The sequence below is a fragment of the Nansenia antarctica genome (assembly GCF_963989245.1).
Source record: "Nansenia antarctica genome assembly, chromosome: 17".
In the NCBI taxonomy this organism is placed as follows: Eukaryota; Metazoa; Chordata; class Actinopteri; order Argentiniformes; family Microstomatidae; genus Nansenia; species Nansenia antarctica.
Window position 1 is genome coordinate 6,239,580 of NC_137687.1, and position 17,755 is coordinate 6,257,334.

Genomic DNA, 17,755 nt, shown 5'->3' on the forward strand with positions numbered 1-17,755 from the left:
GTTAAGTCATGGGCCTGAGAAATGAGTTTGAGAAGAACGAGACTAGTATAGCATGCCTTCCAACTGGCTTTACTTGTTGGTCTACCTGTCCTGGCTTTGAGGTTAAGGTAGCCCAACAACAACAGATTGCTGATCCGATTTATTTTACATTTCATTATCATTGGCCATCCCGACAGCGAGTCGGTAATTACAGGGTCTTAGAAAAAGAGATACTTGACTTAAATTGTGTAGGCTAATTTCATTTTGTCTATGTATGATATAGGCCACAACACACAACACAACTAACCTTTGCACTACTGATGTTTACACTACTACCTTTGCATTTACTGTATATTGCACATTGCACATGTCTCCTAATATACTGTACATAAATTACCTCACTGTACTAGCTACCTAACTGTACTGTACATAGCTCATAACTGTAAACGGATGTTTACAACACTACCTCTGCACATCACTACCATTCTTGTTCTATGATGTCATACTCTTACATCACTATTTGCTTCGCACTTTTGGTTGGATGCTAAACTTCATGTTGTTGTATAGTGCTTATCCTCTGCGATGACAATAAAGTTGAATCTAATCTAATCTAATCTGATCTATTCTAACACTCTTGGCAACTGACAAAGCGATCCAATCAGATGTTGAAACAGTTTTTATCTTACCTCCTCCTACCTGTCCTGTCCTACCTGTCCAGACTTACAGGACAGGTAGGAGGTACGATAGAAACTGTTTCAACATCTGTTTGAAGTACGCAACTTCACAAGTACTTTCACAAGTACGGTATGCAAATTCCTCATTTGATGGTGGTTGGACAGGCGGTTCATTTGGTCAACAGATTACAGGTTAGAGTTACCCAATAGAGACATGAGCAGAGGGGGACGATGCTAGGATATTGCTCTACCTCAGTGTTTCTCAACCCTCTCCTCGCGGCGCCCCAGCCGCTCCACATATTTGATCTGTTCCACCACCAGCTCACCTGATTCAACTAATCAAGTACAAACCACAATTGCTTTGTACTTGATTAGTTGAATCAGGTGAGCTGGTGGTGGAACAGATCAAATAGGGCGCCCCGAGGAGAGGGTTGAGAACCACTACTTTGATGCATCTGACTCCACAAATTGCATGTCTTGGAGTGCTGATGAGGATGCCAAGATGTGCATGTTTGCTCCTCTTGTCCTCAAATGACGCATTGCTGCAATGGGCCAAGTTGTTGTTGTTGTGCTATACTTTCACTTTCATCATTGTCAGTAAAAAAAAAAAATATATATATATATATATATATATAAACAATTTCTGTGGTCGTTGCTGTGCACCCACAGGTTTCTGCGCCGCAGTATGAGGTCAGGAACCGGCTGCTCTACTTCCTGTTCGTGATCTCGGCAGGACTGGGACAGGAAGTCTTCTACATCACCTTCCCGCCCTCCATTCACTGGAACCTGGACCCCTTCCTGTGCCGCCGCCTCGTCAACATGTGGACCGTGAGTGACGGTCCTCTGCCTGTCCCCTGAGTGTGTGTGCATCTCAGTCTGAAGTAGTGTGTGTGTGTGTGGGTGGGTGTGTGTGTGTGTGTGTGTGTGTGTGTGTGTGTGTCTGTGTGTGTGTGTGTGTCTGTGTGTGTGTGTGTGTGTGTGTGTGTGTGAGTGAGGGACAGGGATGAAAGGCTGGATCAGTCTGAAGTAGCTTCCTGTCAGTCAACTTCCCTTCATCTGGACTGATGTAAAGTGTGTGTGTGTGTGTGTGTGTGTGTGTGTGTGTGTGTGTGTGTGTGTGTGTGTGTGTGTCTGTGTCTGTGTCTGTGTCTGTGTCTGTGTCTGTGTCTGTGTGTGTGTGTGTGTGTGTGAGGGACAGAGGGATGAAAGGCTGGGTCAGAGTTGGGGACAGGGTTGAGAGAAGGTGAGGGGAAGCAGCAGAATAGGAGCTCCATTGTTTTCACACACACCCATAGGGTAGAAGTCTGTGACCTCTTACACACACAAACATACACACACATTTTTGAGTGACCACATTTGAGTTCTGTGTGTGTCCTCCAGCGCATGGCATCCATATACCCTCTAATTGAACCCCTTGTTCGCCCCTGGGGTGGGGTCGTGGGAGGTGGTTGTCGTTGTCCAGAGTGAACGCTTGACTTCCTAAGACACCAGGGGGGTATTCCATCAACGTCGCTAAAGGACTAATCCTGCCTTCTCGCGAGATTTACAAAAAAAAAATCGAGCCTTATTTTGATTACTCTCGCGAGACTTGTAAAAAATAAGCCTGGATCTTCCTTTAGCGACGTCGATGGAATACCCCCCCAGTACTTCTTAGCTAACACTCCCATCATTCATCACTCATTAACACGGGTTAAGGAGGGGAAGCAGCAGTAGTGGCTTCAGTTAGACATTAAAACCGTAGTTCTCTGTGCACCTCTTAGTTTCCGCCAGCCGGTTTTATTGACTTTCGTCGTTGCTTTGAGGTTCTCTCTCTGTGGTGTCCATTTCGTTTGTCTGCCCTCAGGGCAAATTGCATTGCACTTCTAAAGCCCCCTCCCATTGTGGAGCTGGAGTTATCTAGGGTTCATGTAGTCCCCTTCACACACACACACACACACACGCACACACGCACACACACAAACACACACACACAAACACACACACAAACACACAAACACACACGCTCCACACCCTGGGAGTGGCCTGTAGATACGCAAAGCACCGTCGTCTTTATGAGAGCACGTGCCCCGGTTTACAGAATGACCTCTTTGGTTGTCTTGGTAACCCTTGACAATCATTACTTTACCTCACTCCGAAACAGAAACATGTTGGATTAAGCAGAACATCATCGTCATGTATCTCACATATCATCATGATCATGATCATAATCACGTAACAAAACAAGTCTGTGTGTCCCCCTTCATGAGAGCATGTTCAATTACCCTTTGGCCCTTTTAGAAACCCCCTCCCACCCACATGTTGACAGACCAAGGTCCAGAGTGAGGCTCAATACTCTCATTCATGGGTATATACTCTCTCTAACACCACTTATCTCCGTGACCTGGCCAACCACTTTAACTAATCTCCTCCTGTAACGTTGCCCGGGCCGCTCCTTTGATGGGGATCCACACAAAGAACCTAATGTGTTGGGCACACTGTCAGCTGACCTGCTGTCCTACTGTACAAACATCTCTGCTATTAGAGGAGGAAAGGAGTGAGTGACCATGAACGTTGAACACTGGTCTGTAAAGGCCTGTCTATGTGTAGCGCCAGGGATAGAAGTATTTATGTAGAAAGTATTTATGTCAAAGGGAATATTCTCTCTCTCTCTCTCTCTCTCTCTCTCTCTCTCTCTCTCTCTCTCTCTCTCTCTCTCTCTCTCTCTCTCTCTCTCTCTCTCTCTCTCTCTCTCTCTCTCTCTCTCTCTCTCTCTCTCTCTCTCTCTCTCTCTCTCTCTCTCTCTCTCTCTCTCTCTCTCTCTCTCTCTCTCTCTCTCTCTCTCTCTCTCTCTCTCTCTCTCTCTCTCTCTCTCTCTCTCTCTCTCTCTATGTCTGTCCTCTCCTTTCCCTGTCAGTTATATCTCTCGCATTTGCCATGGTTATTCAAACACTGCTGATTAGCACGTCCCCATCATGTCTCTCTCTTCCATAGGGCTTTCACACCGCCACGGAACCGTTCCGCTTCGCATTCACGAACCAAGTCTGGAACCGGGCGGCGCATTCAGAACAAAAATAAATTGGTTCGGAAGCCTGAAAAGTTGGTTCGCTACGGGGAACCAGAAAATAGTGGTTCTCAAGCGGGAACCGAAATGTAGAACAGTGATGTCGTCAGTGGGTGTGTCTATGACATCATCAGTGGGTGTGTCATATTCTAAACTGCAAAAACCAGCAAGAAGGAAGGAGACAACATGTAATCTAATCTAAATCTAATTATTAGTGATTTAAAAAATTATCAAAAGTCTCATTATTCTCTCTATCTTCCTCAAATGCTCAGCAAACACACACACACACACACACACACGTACACGCGCGAACCCGAACTTCGTAAGCCATTTCTATTCTAGCATCAGAGTAGCTGGTTAGTAAAAGAACGTGTTTAGAAAGTGTCTTTTTTTCTCCATATGTGACGGTCGGGATTATTACCGCCGCCTTGTAGGGGTTACAAAGTACTTAGTCTGGGGAGGACTGAGTGGGACAGGATCTAGGTCCCCCACACCCAATACCTATGGCCTCAATGTTCAGGTGAGTGAGCAAGTTGTTTCCTGTTTAGTAGGTGGCCGTGAAAAGTGTGTGCAGTGTGTGCGAGGTAAGTGCCGAACTGACCTGACACTACCCCCTACTTTACCTAGGTCTATCTAAACAGGTGAGGCGCCCCTACCCCCAGGTAAGTAAATGAAATGGGTAATTACACAGAGCTTATGGAAACATATTCAAACACAAAACGGTTAACTTTGGGTCAAGAAATTCAATATGGTATGGTTTCATTAATACACTGGTCACTAGCAAGAAATCACATGAAAGGCAAATCAATGCATACAATACATCTGTTCTAATTCACCATCCAACCCTGAATGCTTGAAATGTACACTTAATAAACCATACCCTTTAAATGCAACATCATCAACTTAACTGAATGCAGATAAACTCAAAACAGGCATTTCACTCTTACTTTCACATTGACATGTAACACATCTCAGTCTGAATGAGCAGTCCTTTTCCTCCAGTGCGGGCTTGTGTATGCGTGTGGGTGCGTGTGTGTGTGTGTGTGTGTGCGTGTGTGTGTGTGTGTGCGCGTGCGAGCGTTAGTCCGTTCAGTTCAGTTCTGTTCGTCTGCGCACGGTATGCGTGGTTGGCCAGTGCTAATGGCAAGGTGTAGTGCAGAGATTACCCATCCAGCAGAGATCGCACGTCAAGAGTGTCTGATGGCTGGCAGGGTAAACTCCGAGAAACCTTGCTGAACCCACGCCTCACTGGCGCACGCTTCTCCTCTGTCCAGGACAATGAACACCAACCACGTGTAGCTCCTTTTTCTCGCAGTTCACACACGGGGTGGGGGAGGGGTGAGCTGGCGCACGCTTCACCTCTCGATACCGACGACGTTCAGGCCGGCTCCTCCCAAACAAAACACTCGCTGATCAACGTATCCCGTACTTTGTATGACCACTCGTCAATATCTTCTTATCAAAACGATGTACTTGCAAAGAGCCCACACCGCTACCGCTCCGACCACGTTGCTCGTTCCAACTCACTGCTCCTCTCTCAAGCACACCTGCGCGTTCACACCTGCGCGTTCATGTGAGCTCGTCTTAAAGGCGCAGCATATAATTGTACCCGCTACATTCCCCCCTGCGAAACCCTGCCATGCCATCCAACATCCAAATGACGATGCGACCTCAGTAAAAGAAGAAATAAAAATACAACATGTCACTCCATACGACAGTACCCACAGGTAGGTTCACAACACAGGTAACATTTCAACCAGTACATAAGGATGCCTCAGAAGAGCTGAAAACAATAAAACACGGCATCATAACACTTTTCACTCCTCAATACCTAAAAACATGGACATGCATGAAGGTAAGTATAAAACATTTGCAATTGCACAAATTATTTCAAAACATAATCACTCCTGAATCTACAGGGAATTCTACCCCTGGTCTGTCTTTGAGACCGTCTGGGTTCAGCCACACTCTCACTTTCATTCCCTGCATCTGACCCACCCATAGTTCCCAGCTCCTCAACTACTTCTCTAATACCCAGGCCTGTGTTTGTGTGGGGCATGTGTGTAGTGGCAGGGATGCATATGAAGTCAGGGCAGCCTGTGTCAATGTCAGGGTCGGTGTCCTTACTGGACGGGTGCCTCTCCGTAGGCAAGGCGAGCCCTCTCCGTAGGCGAGGCGAACCCTCTCCGTAGGCGAGGCGAGCCCTCTCCGTAGGCGAGGCGAGCCCTCTCCGTAGGCGAGGCGAACCCTCTCCGTAGGCGAGGCGAGCCCTCTCCGTAGGCGAGGCGAGCCCTCTCCGTAGGCGAGGCGAGCCCTCTCCGTAGGCGAGGCGAACCCTCTCCGTAGGCGAGGCGAGCCCTCTCCGTAGGCGAGGCGAGCCCTCTCCGTAGGCGAGGCGAGCCCTCTCCGTAGGCGAGGCGAGCCCTCTCCGTAGGCGAGGCGAACCCTCTCCGTAGGCGAGGCGAGCCCTCTCCGTAGGCGAGGCGAGCCCTCTCCGTAGGCGAGGCGAACCCTCTCCGTGGACGAGGCGAGCCCTCTCCGTAGGCGAGGCGAGCCCTCTCCGTAGGCGAGGCGAACCCTCTCCGTAGGCGAGGCGAGCCCTCTCCGTAGACGAGGCGAGCCCTCTCCGTAGACGAGGCGAGCCCTCTCCGTAGGCGAGGCGAGCCCTCTCCGTAGGCGAGGCGAACCCTCTCCGTAGGCGAGGCGAGGCGAGCCCTCTCCGTAGGCGAGGCGAGGCGAGCCCTCTCCGTAGGCGAGGCGAGCCCTCTCCGTAGTTGAGGCGAACCCTCTCCGTAGGCGAGGCGAGCCCTCTCCGTAGGCGAGGCGAGCCCTCTCTGTAGTCGAGGCGAACCCTCCAGGATGCGCTCGCTGAGTGGGGGAATGATGACTGTCTCTCTGCCTGCCACTTTAACATATCCTATTCGGTCACTCTGTCCGAGGGACCCTGCCTCTTTTCTGATGTTCGCTATCACCCTGTGGACCTTAGCCTCTGTTTCCCGATACTTATTCATCTTCTTCATGCCGTCCGTGGCAACGAAAAGATCCTTCAGTTCACTTAGAACATTCATTCCCAGGATACCTGGGAGGCCTCTCATCTCTTCCACATCTGGGCTTTCATCTTTAAGGACAAAGACACACTTCCTGCCAACGGTCTTCCCCATGCACTCTACCTCCGCCTCCAGGCATCCAAGGACGGGAATTTCGAGGCCATTGGCAGCGGCGAGCTGGACCAAGTTGGCTGAGGACAACGCCGACTTCCCAAAGTACTCTCTGAAGTAAGATTCCCGGATTGTGGTCACCTCTGAGCCTGTGTCCAACAGGCAGTCAGTCTTCACGCCTGCTATCTTCACTTCAACGACCAAGCAGTTTCCAAAGGCACTTACACTTGAGGCTTGAGAAGTGTTACAGGGCTGCCTTGCCAGGTGACTTCTAATTGCAGGGGTACCTGGACTCTGGCGCATCGCCCCTCCGGGGTCGTTTCCTGCAGGCCCAGATGGCCCATCCCTTCTGAGTGGAGGACGTGCTATGCCCATAGCTCCCCTGTTCAGAGGACAGTGTCTGCTGATATGTCCTGGCTCATTGCACGTGTAGCAGATGAACTGCCCATCTTCGTTTTTCAAAGGGGGGCTTCTTGCCTTCTCGCCTTTCCCTTGTGTCATGCCAGTGCCACTGTGGCCCATCATCTGGAACAGTTCATCTTGACGGATGGCTAACTTTTGTATTGCTTCATACAACATCTCCATTGTCAACTGCGAAGCAGGTTCGTCGGTAGCCCTGGTAGCATTAATGGCACCTTTGGCACGGGAACTGCTTTGCGCACTATCAGACCCCTGAACCTCTTCCTCCTCAGACCATGAGATGGCGTCTTGCATTAGCTCAGCAAAAGTATGACTCTCATTTTCCTTCAGTCTCCTCTTGATCTCTCTTCTTAAGATATCATCTCTAAGCCCAAGAGCAAGCTGTTCTTTCAGCATTCCGTCTGAATCAGGGACACGCTTGGCATCTCTACGACGAATTCGCATTAGCTTTTCTTGAAGGTCATAGGCGTAAGAACGTATGGTCTCTCCTGCCAACTGCTTGCGGTCATAGAATTCTTTGAGCCGGGTGCCTAAAGGGACTTTGTCACCATAAGTCTTACGCAGTGCTTCAAATATGGTCTCTGCATCCTTAGCTTTGTCTGCCATATACTTGACTGTGAGTTTGGCTTCGTTTTGAAGATGCTGCTTGATGAACTCGGCTTGGTCCTCTATAGGGACCTTCATGATTTGAAGGGCAGATGTAATTGATGTGATCCATTCTTCAATATCTACATCACCTTGTTTACCACTGAAATCTGAAATCTTGCGGTCTCTGGGGATATACACAATAGATGCAGGGGGCTTTTCTTTCTGCTGATCTATGACTGCTTTAGCTAATGCCAGAGCTTCTCTATGCTCGCTTCTAGCTTGTATCAGGGCCTCGGCTTGGTCATTGAACCTCTCCATCATCCCCTCAAATTGCTTCTTAAGTTCCTCTAATTCTGCCATGGCTTTCACTTAAAAATGGTTGCTTATTCTATCCTGTTCGTGACGCCAATTGTGACGGTCGGGATTATTACCGCCGCCTTGTAGGGGTTACAAAGTACTTAGTCTGGGGAGGACTGAGTGGGACAGGATCTAGGTCCCCCACACCCAATACCTATGGCCTCAATGTTCAGGTGAGTGAGCAAGTTGTTTCCTGTTTAGTAGGTGGCCGTGAAAAGTGTGTGCAGTGTGTGCGAGGTAAGTGCCGAACTGACCTGACACTACCCCCTACTTTACCTAGGTCTATCTAAACAGGTGAGGCGCCCCTACCCCCAGGTAAGTAAATGAAATGGGTAATTACACAGAGCTTATGGAAACATATTCAAACACAAAACGGTTAACTTTGGGTCAAGAAATTCAATATGGTATGGTTTCATTAATACACTGGTCACTAGCAAGAAATCACATGAAAGGCAAATCAATGCATACAATACATCTGTTCTAATTCACCATCCAACCCTGAATGCTTGAAATGTACACTTAATAAACCATACCCTTTAAATGCAACATCATCAACTTAACTGAATGCAGATAAACTCAAAACAGGCATTTCACTCTTACTTTCACATTGACATGTAACACATCTCAGTCTGAATGAGCAGTCCTTTTCCTCCAGTGCGGGCTTGTGTATGCGTGTGGGTGCGTGTGTGTGTGTGTGTGTGTGCGTGTGTGTGTGTGTGTGCGCGTGCGAGCGTTAGTCCGTTCAGTTCAGTTCTGTTCGTCTGCGCACGGTATGCGTGGTTGGCCAGTGCTAATGGCAAGGTGTAGTGCAGAGATTACCCATCCAGCAGAGATCGCACGTCAAGAGTGTCTGATGGCTGGCAGGGTAAACTCCGAGAAACCTTGCTGAACCCACGCCTCACTGGCGCACGCTTCTCCTCTGTCCAGGACAATGAACACCAACCACGTGTAGCTCCTTTTTCTCGCAGTTCACACACGGGGTGGGGGAGGGGTGAGCTGGCGCACGCTTCACCTCTCGATACCGACGACGTTCAGGCCGGCTCCTCCCAAACAAAACACTCGCTGATCAACGTATCCCGTACTTTGTATGACCACTCGTCAATATCTTCTTATCAAAACGATGTACTTGCAAAGAGCCCACACCGCTACCGCTCCGACCACGTTGCTCGTTCCAACTCACTGCTCCTCTCTCAAGCACACCTGCGCGTTCACACCTGCGCGTTCATGTGAGCTCGTCTTAAAGGCGCAGCATATAATTGTACCCGCTACACATAGAAAATAGTGTTTATTTCAGATACTGTAGTGGAAGATATTATCCTCATTTCCAGTGAAGTAGCTGCCATCTTGTTGTGACATTTTTGTTTATCCCGCTCCTTCATCACCCAGCGTTGATGACGCGGATGGTTCCAGTGACACTGGTATAAACGCGGGCTGGTTCGCCAGACAGCACCACGGTTCGGAGGTTCCAGAAAGCGAATGCGAACCGGAACGGTTCCTTGGCGGCGTGAAAGCCCTACCATTTCCACACACACACACACACACACACACACACACACACACACACACACACACACACACACACACACACACAACCATTCCCTCTCTCCCACCGTTCCACTCCCTGTCTCCCTTTCTCTTTTCTTCCTCCCCTCCGCTCTCTATCCCTCCTTTAGACAGCCACTCATTAAATATAAAAGGCAAAGCTCTAAATAACCCTCCTGCGGGGGATGTGAGTGTGTAGTAACAGTGACAGACAGTGTGCACTAGGCCAGACATCCCAGCCTGCGCACTAAAACACCGCAGAGTGTGTTCTTTTGTCACTGTAAACTGTTTCAGCATCAGCTGTAGATGTGTGTTACTGTGTAATTGCAGGCTATGCTACTTTTAGAGCAGTGTGTGCCTTCAGTCTTCTGGTAAACAGTTGTGTGGAAACTGTGATTACTTATTCATAGGAGACTGTGTGGCTAGTCTTTAATGGAGCACGGACAATCGGATTAGCTTCTTTCATTTCTCCTGCGCCCACATGTCTTCTCCTGTAAGCACATCTTATCATCTCTCTATGATTCAAGGTGGGAAAACACCATTGCATTAGTGGGGAAGACGGTGGTAGTAGTAGCAGTTTTCCTCTTCTCTCCTCCTCCCAGATAGTGATGTACATAGGGCAGGTCCTGAAGGACGTGCTGAAGCTGCCGCGCCCTCTGTCGCCCCCTGTGGTGAAGCTGGAGACCCGCGTGGACGCCGAGTACGGCCTGCCCTCCACCCACGTCATGGCTGCCACCTCCATCTTCTTCACCTTCGTGCTCAGCGCCCCCTCCAGGATCCAGGTGAGAATTTTCATGGGTGCCGGCCATGTTGGCACCAAAACACTCTTTCAATTCTAGTATGATGGACTGAGGCCTGACCACTGGCGGACTCGGTGGGGTGGGGGTGGGGGGGGGGGGCAGGGGGGGCGACCGCCCCTCCTGGTGCCCCCACGGTTGAAAAACGTCTCTCTTAAGTGCCCTTTTGAGTGGCCAAAATGAGAGGACGTGCCCTATTGGTGCCCCTCCAATGGTCTAAACATGACCATGTGCCCCCACAGTTGAAAAACGTCGCACTAAAGTGCCCTTTTGAGTGGCAAAATTAGAGGATGTGCCCTATTGGTGCCCTTCCAATGGTCTAAACTTGACCATGTGCACTGATGGGGTCCCATGTTGTGCAGTAGGTGCCCTTTTTTTCTTTCTTTTTTCTCGCCCCTGCCCTTCAAACAGCCTGAGTCCGCCACTGGGCCTGACTAACCTGTTGGACAACTGGCTGGGTGGAGTCGACTCGCCAGTCATCATCAACCACCATCTGCCACACCCACCCAAGCTCCTGTTTGTTCCTGTGATAGACTCTCTGAATAAATGTCAATCTCTCTCTCTCTTTCTCTTAATTCATGCACACAACCACATTGCTTAGACAAAAAACCCAAATGTTCATGTGGTCAATATTTTATTACTCACTCATTTTTATTACTCACTTAGAGTGCAAACTAACACCTCATCAAAGGTGAACATTTAAACAATGCTGAAGTGAAATTCAGCAAATTTCTCAGCTGCTGCTAAGATATATTGACCCAGATTCAGTGGTACATGTTGCAATTCTAGAGTGGTGCCACTGTTTAAAGGCCGACATTAGTCATTAGAATTATTTTGTTGTTGATATAGACATCCTGGTGCTGCACAATGTTGTGTATACATTGTATTTTCTTAGCTCCTCCAAAAATGCTTACTCGTGTGCCGTGACGTATGACATTTCATACAGCTCAGGGCTCCGTGTGACATGGCTAGCCTGCTTGTAAAGTTATCACCCAAGAGTCAAATATAACCCTCTGAACCCCCTTCACCTTTTGGGACTGAGTCATAAACAACCTTTCAACACATTCGATTGAGAATTACTCTATCTGCTCTATCTGCCGTTACGCCAAACACGAATGACTACTGTCACCACTAATGTCACCACCACGTATTTCAGTTTTTTTGAGTATCTCTTTTTCAAGAAAGAGCCCAGTACGTGATCTTAGAATTATAAGGTTCTATCTCCGTTTAGGGTAGTTCAGAGATATCGAGCGTCAAAGTTTGTACATTCCATTATGTTTTGTGAGATGGAACCTTTGTATTTTATGAATTACTAACTAAAAAATGGCAACATTTAAAATAAATAACACCACACAAGCATTAATAAACACCTAATGGATCAGATTATGTAAAAAACTCAATTTTGACCAAAAATGGAGATAGAACCTTATAATTCTAACGTCATGTATTGTCACCACCACGTACTTCTGGTTTTTTGAGTATCTTTTTCCAAGAAAGAGCCCAGTAATCAAAAGAGGCTGGTGTGGGCCTTTTAAGAGAGGGCATACATAGCCATAGATATGTAGTCATGTGATGCAGTGGTCTGAATGCCCCCAGGGCCACTTCTTGGTCCTCCCCAGGGGTGAAAGGTCAGGACAGTCAATCACAGAGTGGACCTCTCCATCCCAGCATCCTTTGTGCCCATTCAGAGCTCTCTCTTCATTAACTTCCTTTGAAAGGCACCCAGCTGCGGGGGGAAGGAACCGACACAGGAAAGAGAGAGAAGAAGGGAGGGAGCTAGGGGGGAAGGAGGTCAATGAATACACACTGGCTCTCCTTTTCTCAACTGTCATTGAAATTGGGGAGGAAACAAAAACAACAAATAGGTAAATGACAAGAAAGGGAGGGAGCGGGAGGGAGGAGAGAGACAGTTCAGTCAAAAAAGAGGATTACTTTAAGTCAGTCAATACGTCAAACTGGTAGAATGATTGGTTGGCATGGTTGACATGATTTAGATCTCTCAGGAATTAGAGGCCAGATTGACTGACGGAAGACTTGACCAAAGATCGACAGGAAGGAGAGAAAGTTAGTGAAAGAAGATTCTGTCTGTAGCCTAGTGAAGAATGTTGGGAATGACTTGATGAACCACATGTGTGTCCTCCTTGTCAAGTTTCAGATTGTATCTATAATTTAGAGAATCAAATAAAGAATAATTAGAGAATCAAATAATGTCACTCATCAGATTGTGTGTGTGTGTGTGTGTGTGTGTGCTCCAGATCCAGTTTGAGGTGGGGCTGCTGGTAGCGGTGGTGCTGTCTTTGCTGGTGTGTCTGAGTCGTCTGTACACCGGCATGCACTCTGCGCTGGTGAGTTCCCCTTATCATACAGTATAAAACATTCAAGACCAATGCACATTTTATTATTTAGTATGTCTGGCTGCAGTATGTCTAGCTGCAGTATGTCTGGCTGCAGATTGCACTTTTAACAAGGGCAATCCGCTATTACGTTTCTTTCTAACTGAAAGGCCCTCCATTAACAGAGACTGTTTCATCTATATATTTCATCTATTATTGGATGTATTTAATCCATTCGCTTGGGTTGCTTTTGAGCTATTGTAGCCATTAATACTATTAATACAATTAATAATAATAATTTTAGGACCCCCTCGAAAACGAGATGGTTCATCTCAAGGGGTTTTTCCTAATAAAATAAATTTACAAATACCAATGTATTACTCGTTATTGTTGTGTGATGATGTTTGACTTTGTCCTCCCTTGGGTTTCAGGACGTGATCTGCGGCGCTCTCATCTCCGCTGCAGTGATGCTGGTCACGTACCCGGCCTGGGAAACGCTCGACCGCCTCCAGCTCACCAGCCCGCTGTCCCCCGTCGTGGCCTTGGCACTGGCCCTCTTCCTGAGCTACACCTACCCCGAGCTGGACCACTACAGCACGACGCGGGGCGACACCACCACCATTCTAGCGGCGGGCGCGGGGTGCTCCGTAGGGTACTGGGTTAACGAGCAGTTGGGCCAGACATTTGAGCCCGAGGGTGTCCTGCTACCTGTACCCCTGCCCACATTGACAGTGGGTGTTCTCGTCCTGTGCGTGGCCCGGTTCGCGGTGGGTGTCGTGGCGTTGGTGATGACTCGCCAGGTGGTCAAGACAGCCAGTCTGTGGGCGCTGTGCTCGTGGTACGGTGTTTCTGTCTCCGATGTTGAGGCCAGGCGAAGGAAGGAGATTGAGGTGCCGTACAAGTTTGTCACATATGTATGTGTAGGCCTGGCCCACACCATACTGGTCAATAGACTCCTCATACAACTAGGGCTGCTATGACCCGATGTTTCATGGTGAGTTGCAGCAATATGTATGTATGTTTTTTGTTTTTTTTACTTTTTATACCTCTAACATTGATTGTATATTTCATTACATCTAAAAAATTGTTTCTAGTGAGGAATGATTCACACACGTGACTGAACCTTTACTTGTTGTTATTGTAAGCGCTTAACATCACTGTTGGTTTTTGTCCCCTCGAGTATGAGTATGTGGCCCGATGAATGTGATGCTATTGTCTCGTCGTTACTGATACTATCATACACATTAAACACCTACGCCATGTCTATGTCAGAGAGTTCACAGATATTATTTCCTTCTTTGAGTAGATCACCCCCGCAGTGCCCCACCCTGGAACTCAAAACAAACAAGACCAAACCAGTTAGAGAAACCAGAATGAAACCTGTTCAACGGAAGCTTTTTTCCGCTTAATGATTACGTATTACAACTGTATCCTTTCCCTGTAATCGATATCATTGCTTGGGCAAACATGGCCTCAGTTGGACCTGCCTCTAGTCAGGTGTAGGAGAATACTGGTCCACCAGGTAGACTTCCTAGAGTAGCTGGATCATGTTCTGCTAATGTCATGGACCCTAACCCATGGTCCTTATGGTAGAAAGTGTGTCATTGTCAGCAATGTCAATTTGAACTTTTCAGCAAATGGCCATCAATATCTTAAGTCATATAGTGGGAAATACCTTTTAATGCAACTGTATGTGCTTTCTATCTCATGCCTAGTCAGCCCAACATGTTCCCATCTCAATAACCATACAACTTTCAGACTGTATTGTGCCCTGATCATATTTTCACCTTTTTTGTTGTTGCTATTTTAAAAGATCAGGACCACATATGTGTGATGCAATCTCCCAATAGCATCACTGGCCAGAAGAAAGCAACATAGACACAGAGTCACAGGGTGACGATGTCTCATTCCCTTTATTTACATTTAGGAGAACATAACAACATAGCCACATAGCTTTCAAAGAGCACATCAAGAAAGTGTCTGGTAGGGTGAAGTTTGGCCTGGCAAACTTCAGGTACATCAGAAGCTCACTGACCATGAGTGCTGCCAGACTATACATGGACGCATCAATTATGACGCACCTCACATATTGTTTGACAAGCTGGGGCCATGCATACAGCACTTCCCTAAAGCCATTAGCCACCCTATACAAGCGGACCCTTAAGGTCATGAACCAGAAGCCCAACAGCACACACTACTGTACCATCCTAGACAAATGTAAATACCTTAGCTGGGAAGACACCATCAAATACAAAAACATCTGTCTCATCCATAAAATTCTGCATAACAAAGCTCCTCCCCCGCTTAACTCTTTCATAAACCAGCGTGACCACAGCTTACAGCCCACCAGAAGCACCTCTCGTGGCGACCTTATAGTTCCATTCAGGAAAAGCACCTTCAGTAAGCAATCCTTCTCAGTGATAGCAATAGAAAACTGGAACTCACTACCCAACCAACTCAAAGACATACATACTTACTCCACCTTCACAACACACATGAAAGCCTGGCTGACACAGAACTATACCTGTCCTCATTAATCCCTCTCTGTGCTGCCTCCCCATAATGCCTTTTTTTTGTATGTTTTGTTTTGTTTAATGTATTGCTGTTTGTAAGTGCTTAATGTTGTGTGGCCTGTAATTGTCCTGTGGCTTCTATGTGCTTGAAATGTCGCTGCCCCCATAAGTGTGTATGTGGTGTTTGTTGTAGCCCCTTCAATCACCTCAGCTTGCTTACGTGTGTTTTTTGTCAAGTGTGATGTTGGGGTACCTTGTCTCAGCCACGTGTTCTTAGAATATTTAAATGTCTTATTTTAACTAATGACGTTACTTTTCAGGATGCCATGTTGCAACTGGCCGGGGACTTCAGCTGAAAATTAGCCGACTAGGCTAACGCTGCCTTTTTTACTGTATTTTATATGGTTCATGTATTAGGATTGTCCTCGATATAATAAACTAATAAACTAAACTAAACTAAACTAAACATATGTTGGTCTCCAAATTCTATGTGGTTACTGTTGTAATACAGTACTTTTACCCTGGATGGCGCTATGTCGTATACCACCTGTGTTGTAAACAGTGAAGTAGTACTTCTGGTTTCCTCTGTTGTGTTGTATGTCGTTTGGTTCACACGCTGTAACGTGCTATGTTAATAAAACTCCGGTAAACGAACAATAAAGTCAAGTGTACTAATGAATGAAGCTGACAGTGTTAATTGGCCCCTACAAACATCTGCTGTCGCCTTTTAAAAGGCTTCTTTCGCACCATGACCGGCCGAGGCAGAGGTTTCGGGGGAGCAAGGAGGAAGACGAGGAACACGGAGGAGGAGCAGGGAACCATAGACACCCAGGAGGAGACTGATGTTAGGAAGTCGTCCTCTGCTCCAAAAGGAAATGGTGGCCGGAAGAGCAAAGCTGACTCTGAGCCCAAGAAATCTACTGCCAAGGTCCCAGAGGATTCTAAAACTAAGCCAGTGGCTGCAGCTAAGACGCCACGCCCCAAATGTCCAGACTGCAGGCAGTATCTGGATGACACTGACCTCAAGTTGTTTCAGGGAGATCCTGATAATGCGTTGGATGAGCCAGAAATATTAACAGATGGATTAAGGATTAACAGACTCTCCCTGTTCGACTCAAATGAGGATGGCGTTGAGAGTTATGAAGACTTACCCCAGCACAGGATCACAAACTTCAGTGTCTATGATAAGCGTGGCCACCTTTGTCCATTTGACTCTGGGCTGATTGAGAAGAATGTAGAGCTGTACTTCAGTTGCGCAGTCAAGTCCATCTACGATGACAACCCCTGCATGGATGGTGGAGTTCCTGCCAAAAAGCTTGGTCCCATCAATGCCTGGTGGATCACTGGCTATGATGGTGGTGAAAAGGCTTTAATTGGCTTCACTACAGCCTTGGCTTACTACTTCCTCATGCACCCGAGTGAGGAGTATGCCCCCATCTTTGCTGATGCACTGATGCAGGAGAAGACCTACATGGTAAAGATAGTGGTGGAGTTCCTGCAGAAGAATCCTGACGTCTCCTATGAGGACCTCCTCAACAAAATCGAGACAACAGTACCCCCAGCTGGGCTGAACTTCAACCGCTTCACTGAGGACACCCTGCTGCGCCACGCCCAGTTTGTGGTGGAGCAGGTGAAGAGCTATGATGAGGCCAGGGACTCTGATGAGCAGTCCATCATCGTTAACCCCTGCATGAGGGACCTGATCAAGCTGGCTGGAGTCACTCCGAAAGAGTTGAGAAGAGAAATGCACCACCTGGAGACAATGTTGGAGAGATCCGAGCGTGAGAACGCCACCTTTGTGATGGAGGTCAGAGAGCTGAAGACCCAGCTGACCAGGACGCTGTCCAAGCTGGAGGCCAAGGAGAGCGAGAGGCAGAAGGTGGCGGGAGACCTGTATAAGTTGAGAAGAGAAATGCACCACCTGGAGACAATGTTGGAGAGATCCGAGCGTGAGAACGCCACCTTTGTGATGGAGGTCAGAGAGTTGAGAAGAGAAATGCACCACCTGGAGACAAGATTGGAGGAATCCGGTCCAAACGCAAGATGCAGCTGATTCATAGTGACGTCTGTGGTCCCATGCAGACTGAATCTATAAGTGGAGCAAAATATTTTGTGACTTTCATTGATGATTATTCAAGATGCTGCAAGGTATACTTTCTGAAACAGAAGAATGAGGTCTTAAACAAATTCAAGGAATTTGAGAAAACATTCTCAAATGAGTGTGGGCAGAGCGTCACAAGACTGAGAACAGACAATGGTGGTGAGTACACATCAAAGGAGTTTCAAGAATATTTGAAGACTCAAGGCATCCACCATGAAATGACTGTACCTCACTCACCACAGCAAAATGGTGT

General features: G+C 47.6%; 1 protein-coding gene across 1 annotated transcript; it reads left to right on the plus strand.

The window, feature by feature from the left end:
* Positions 1–1,328: 1,328 nt before the first annotated feature.
* sgpp2 (sphingosine-1-phosphate phosphatase 2) lies at positions 1,329–13,868 on the plus strand (the record flags this gene model as incomplete). The annotated part of the gene is made up of 4 exons (XM_080547449.1): positions 1,329–1,481; positions 10,361–10,540; positions 12,811–12,900; positions 13,320–13,868. The coding sequence occupies exons 1-4, from the start codon at positions 1,473–1,475 to the stop codon at positions 13,866–13,868; spliced, it is 828 nt and encodes a 275-aa protein (XP_080403575.1). The 5' UTR covers positions 1,329–1,472.
* Between the last annotated feature and the right edge of the window lie 3,887 nt (positions 13,869–17,755).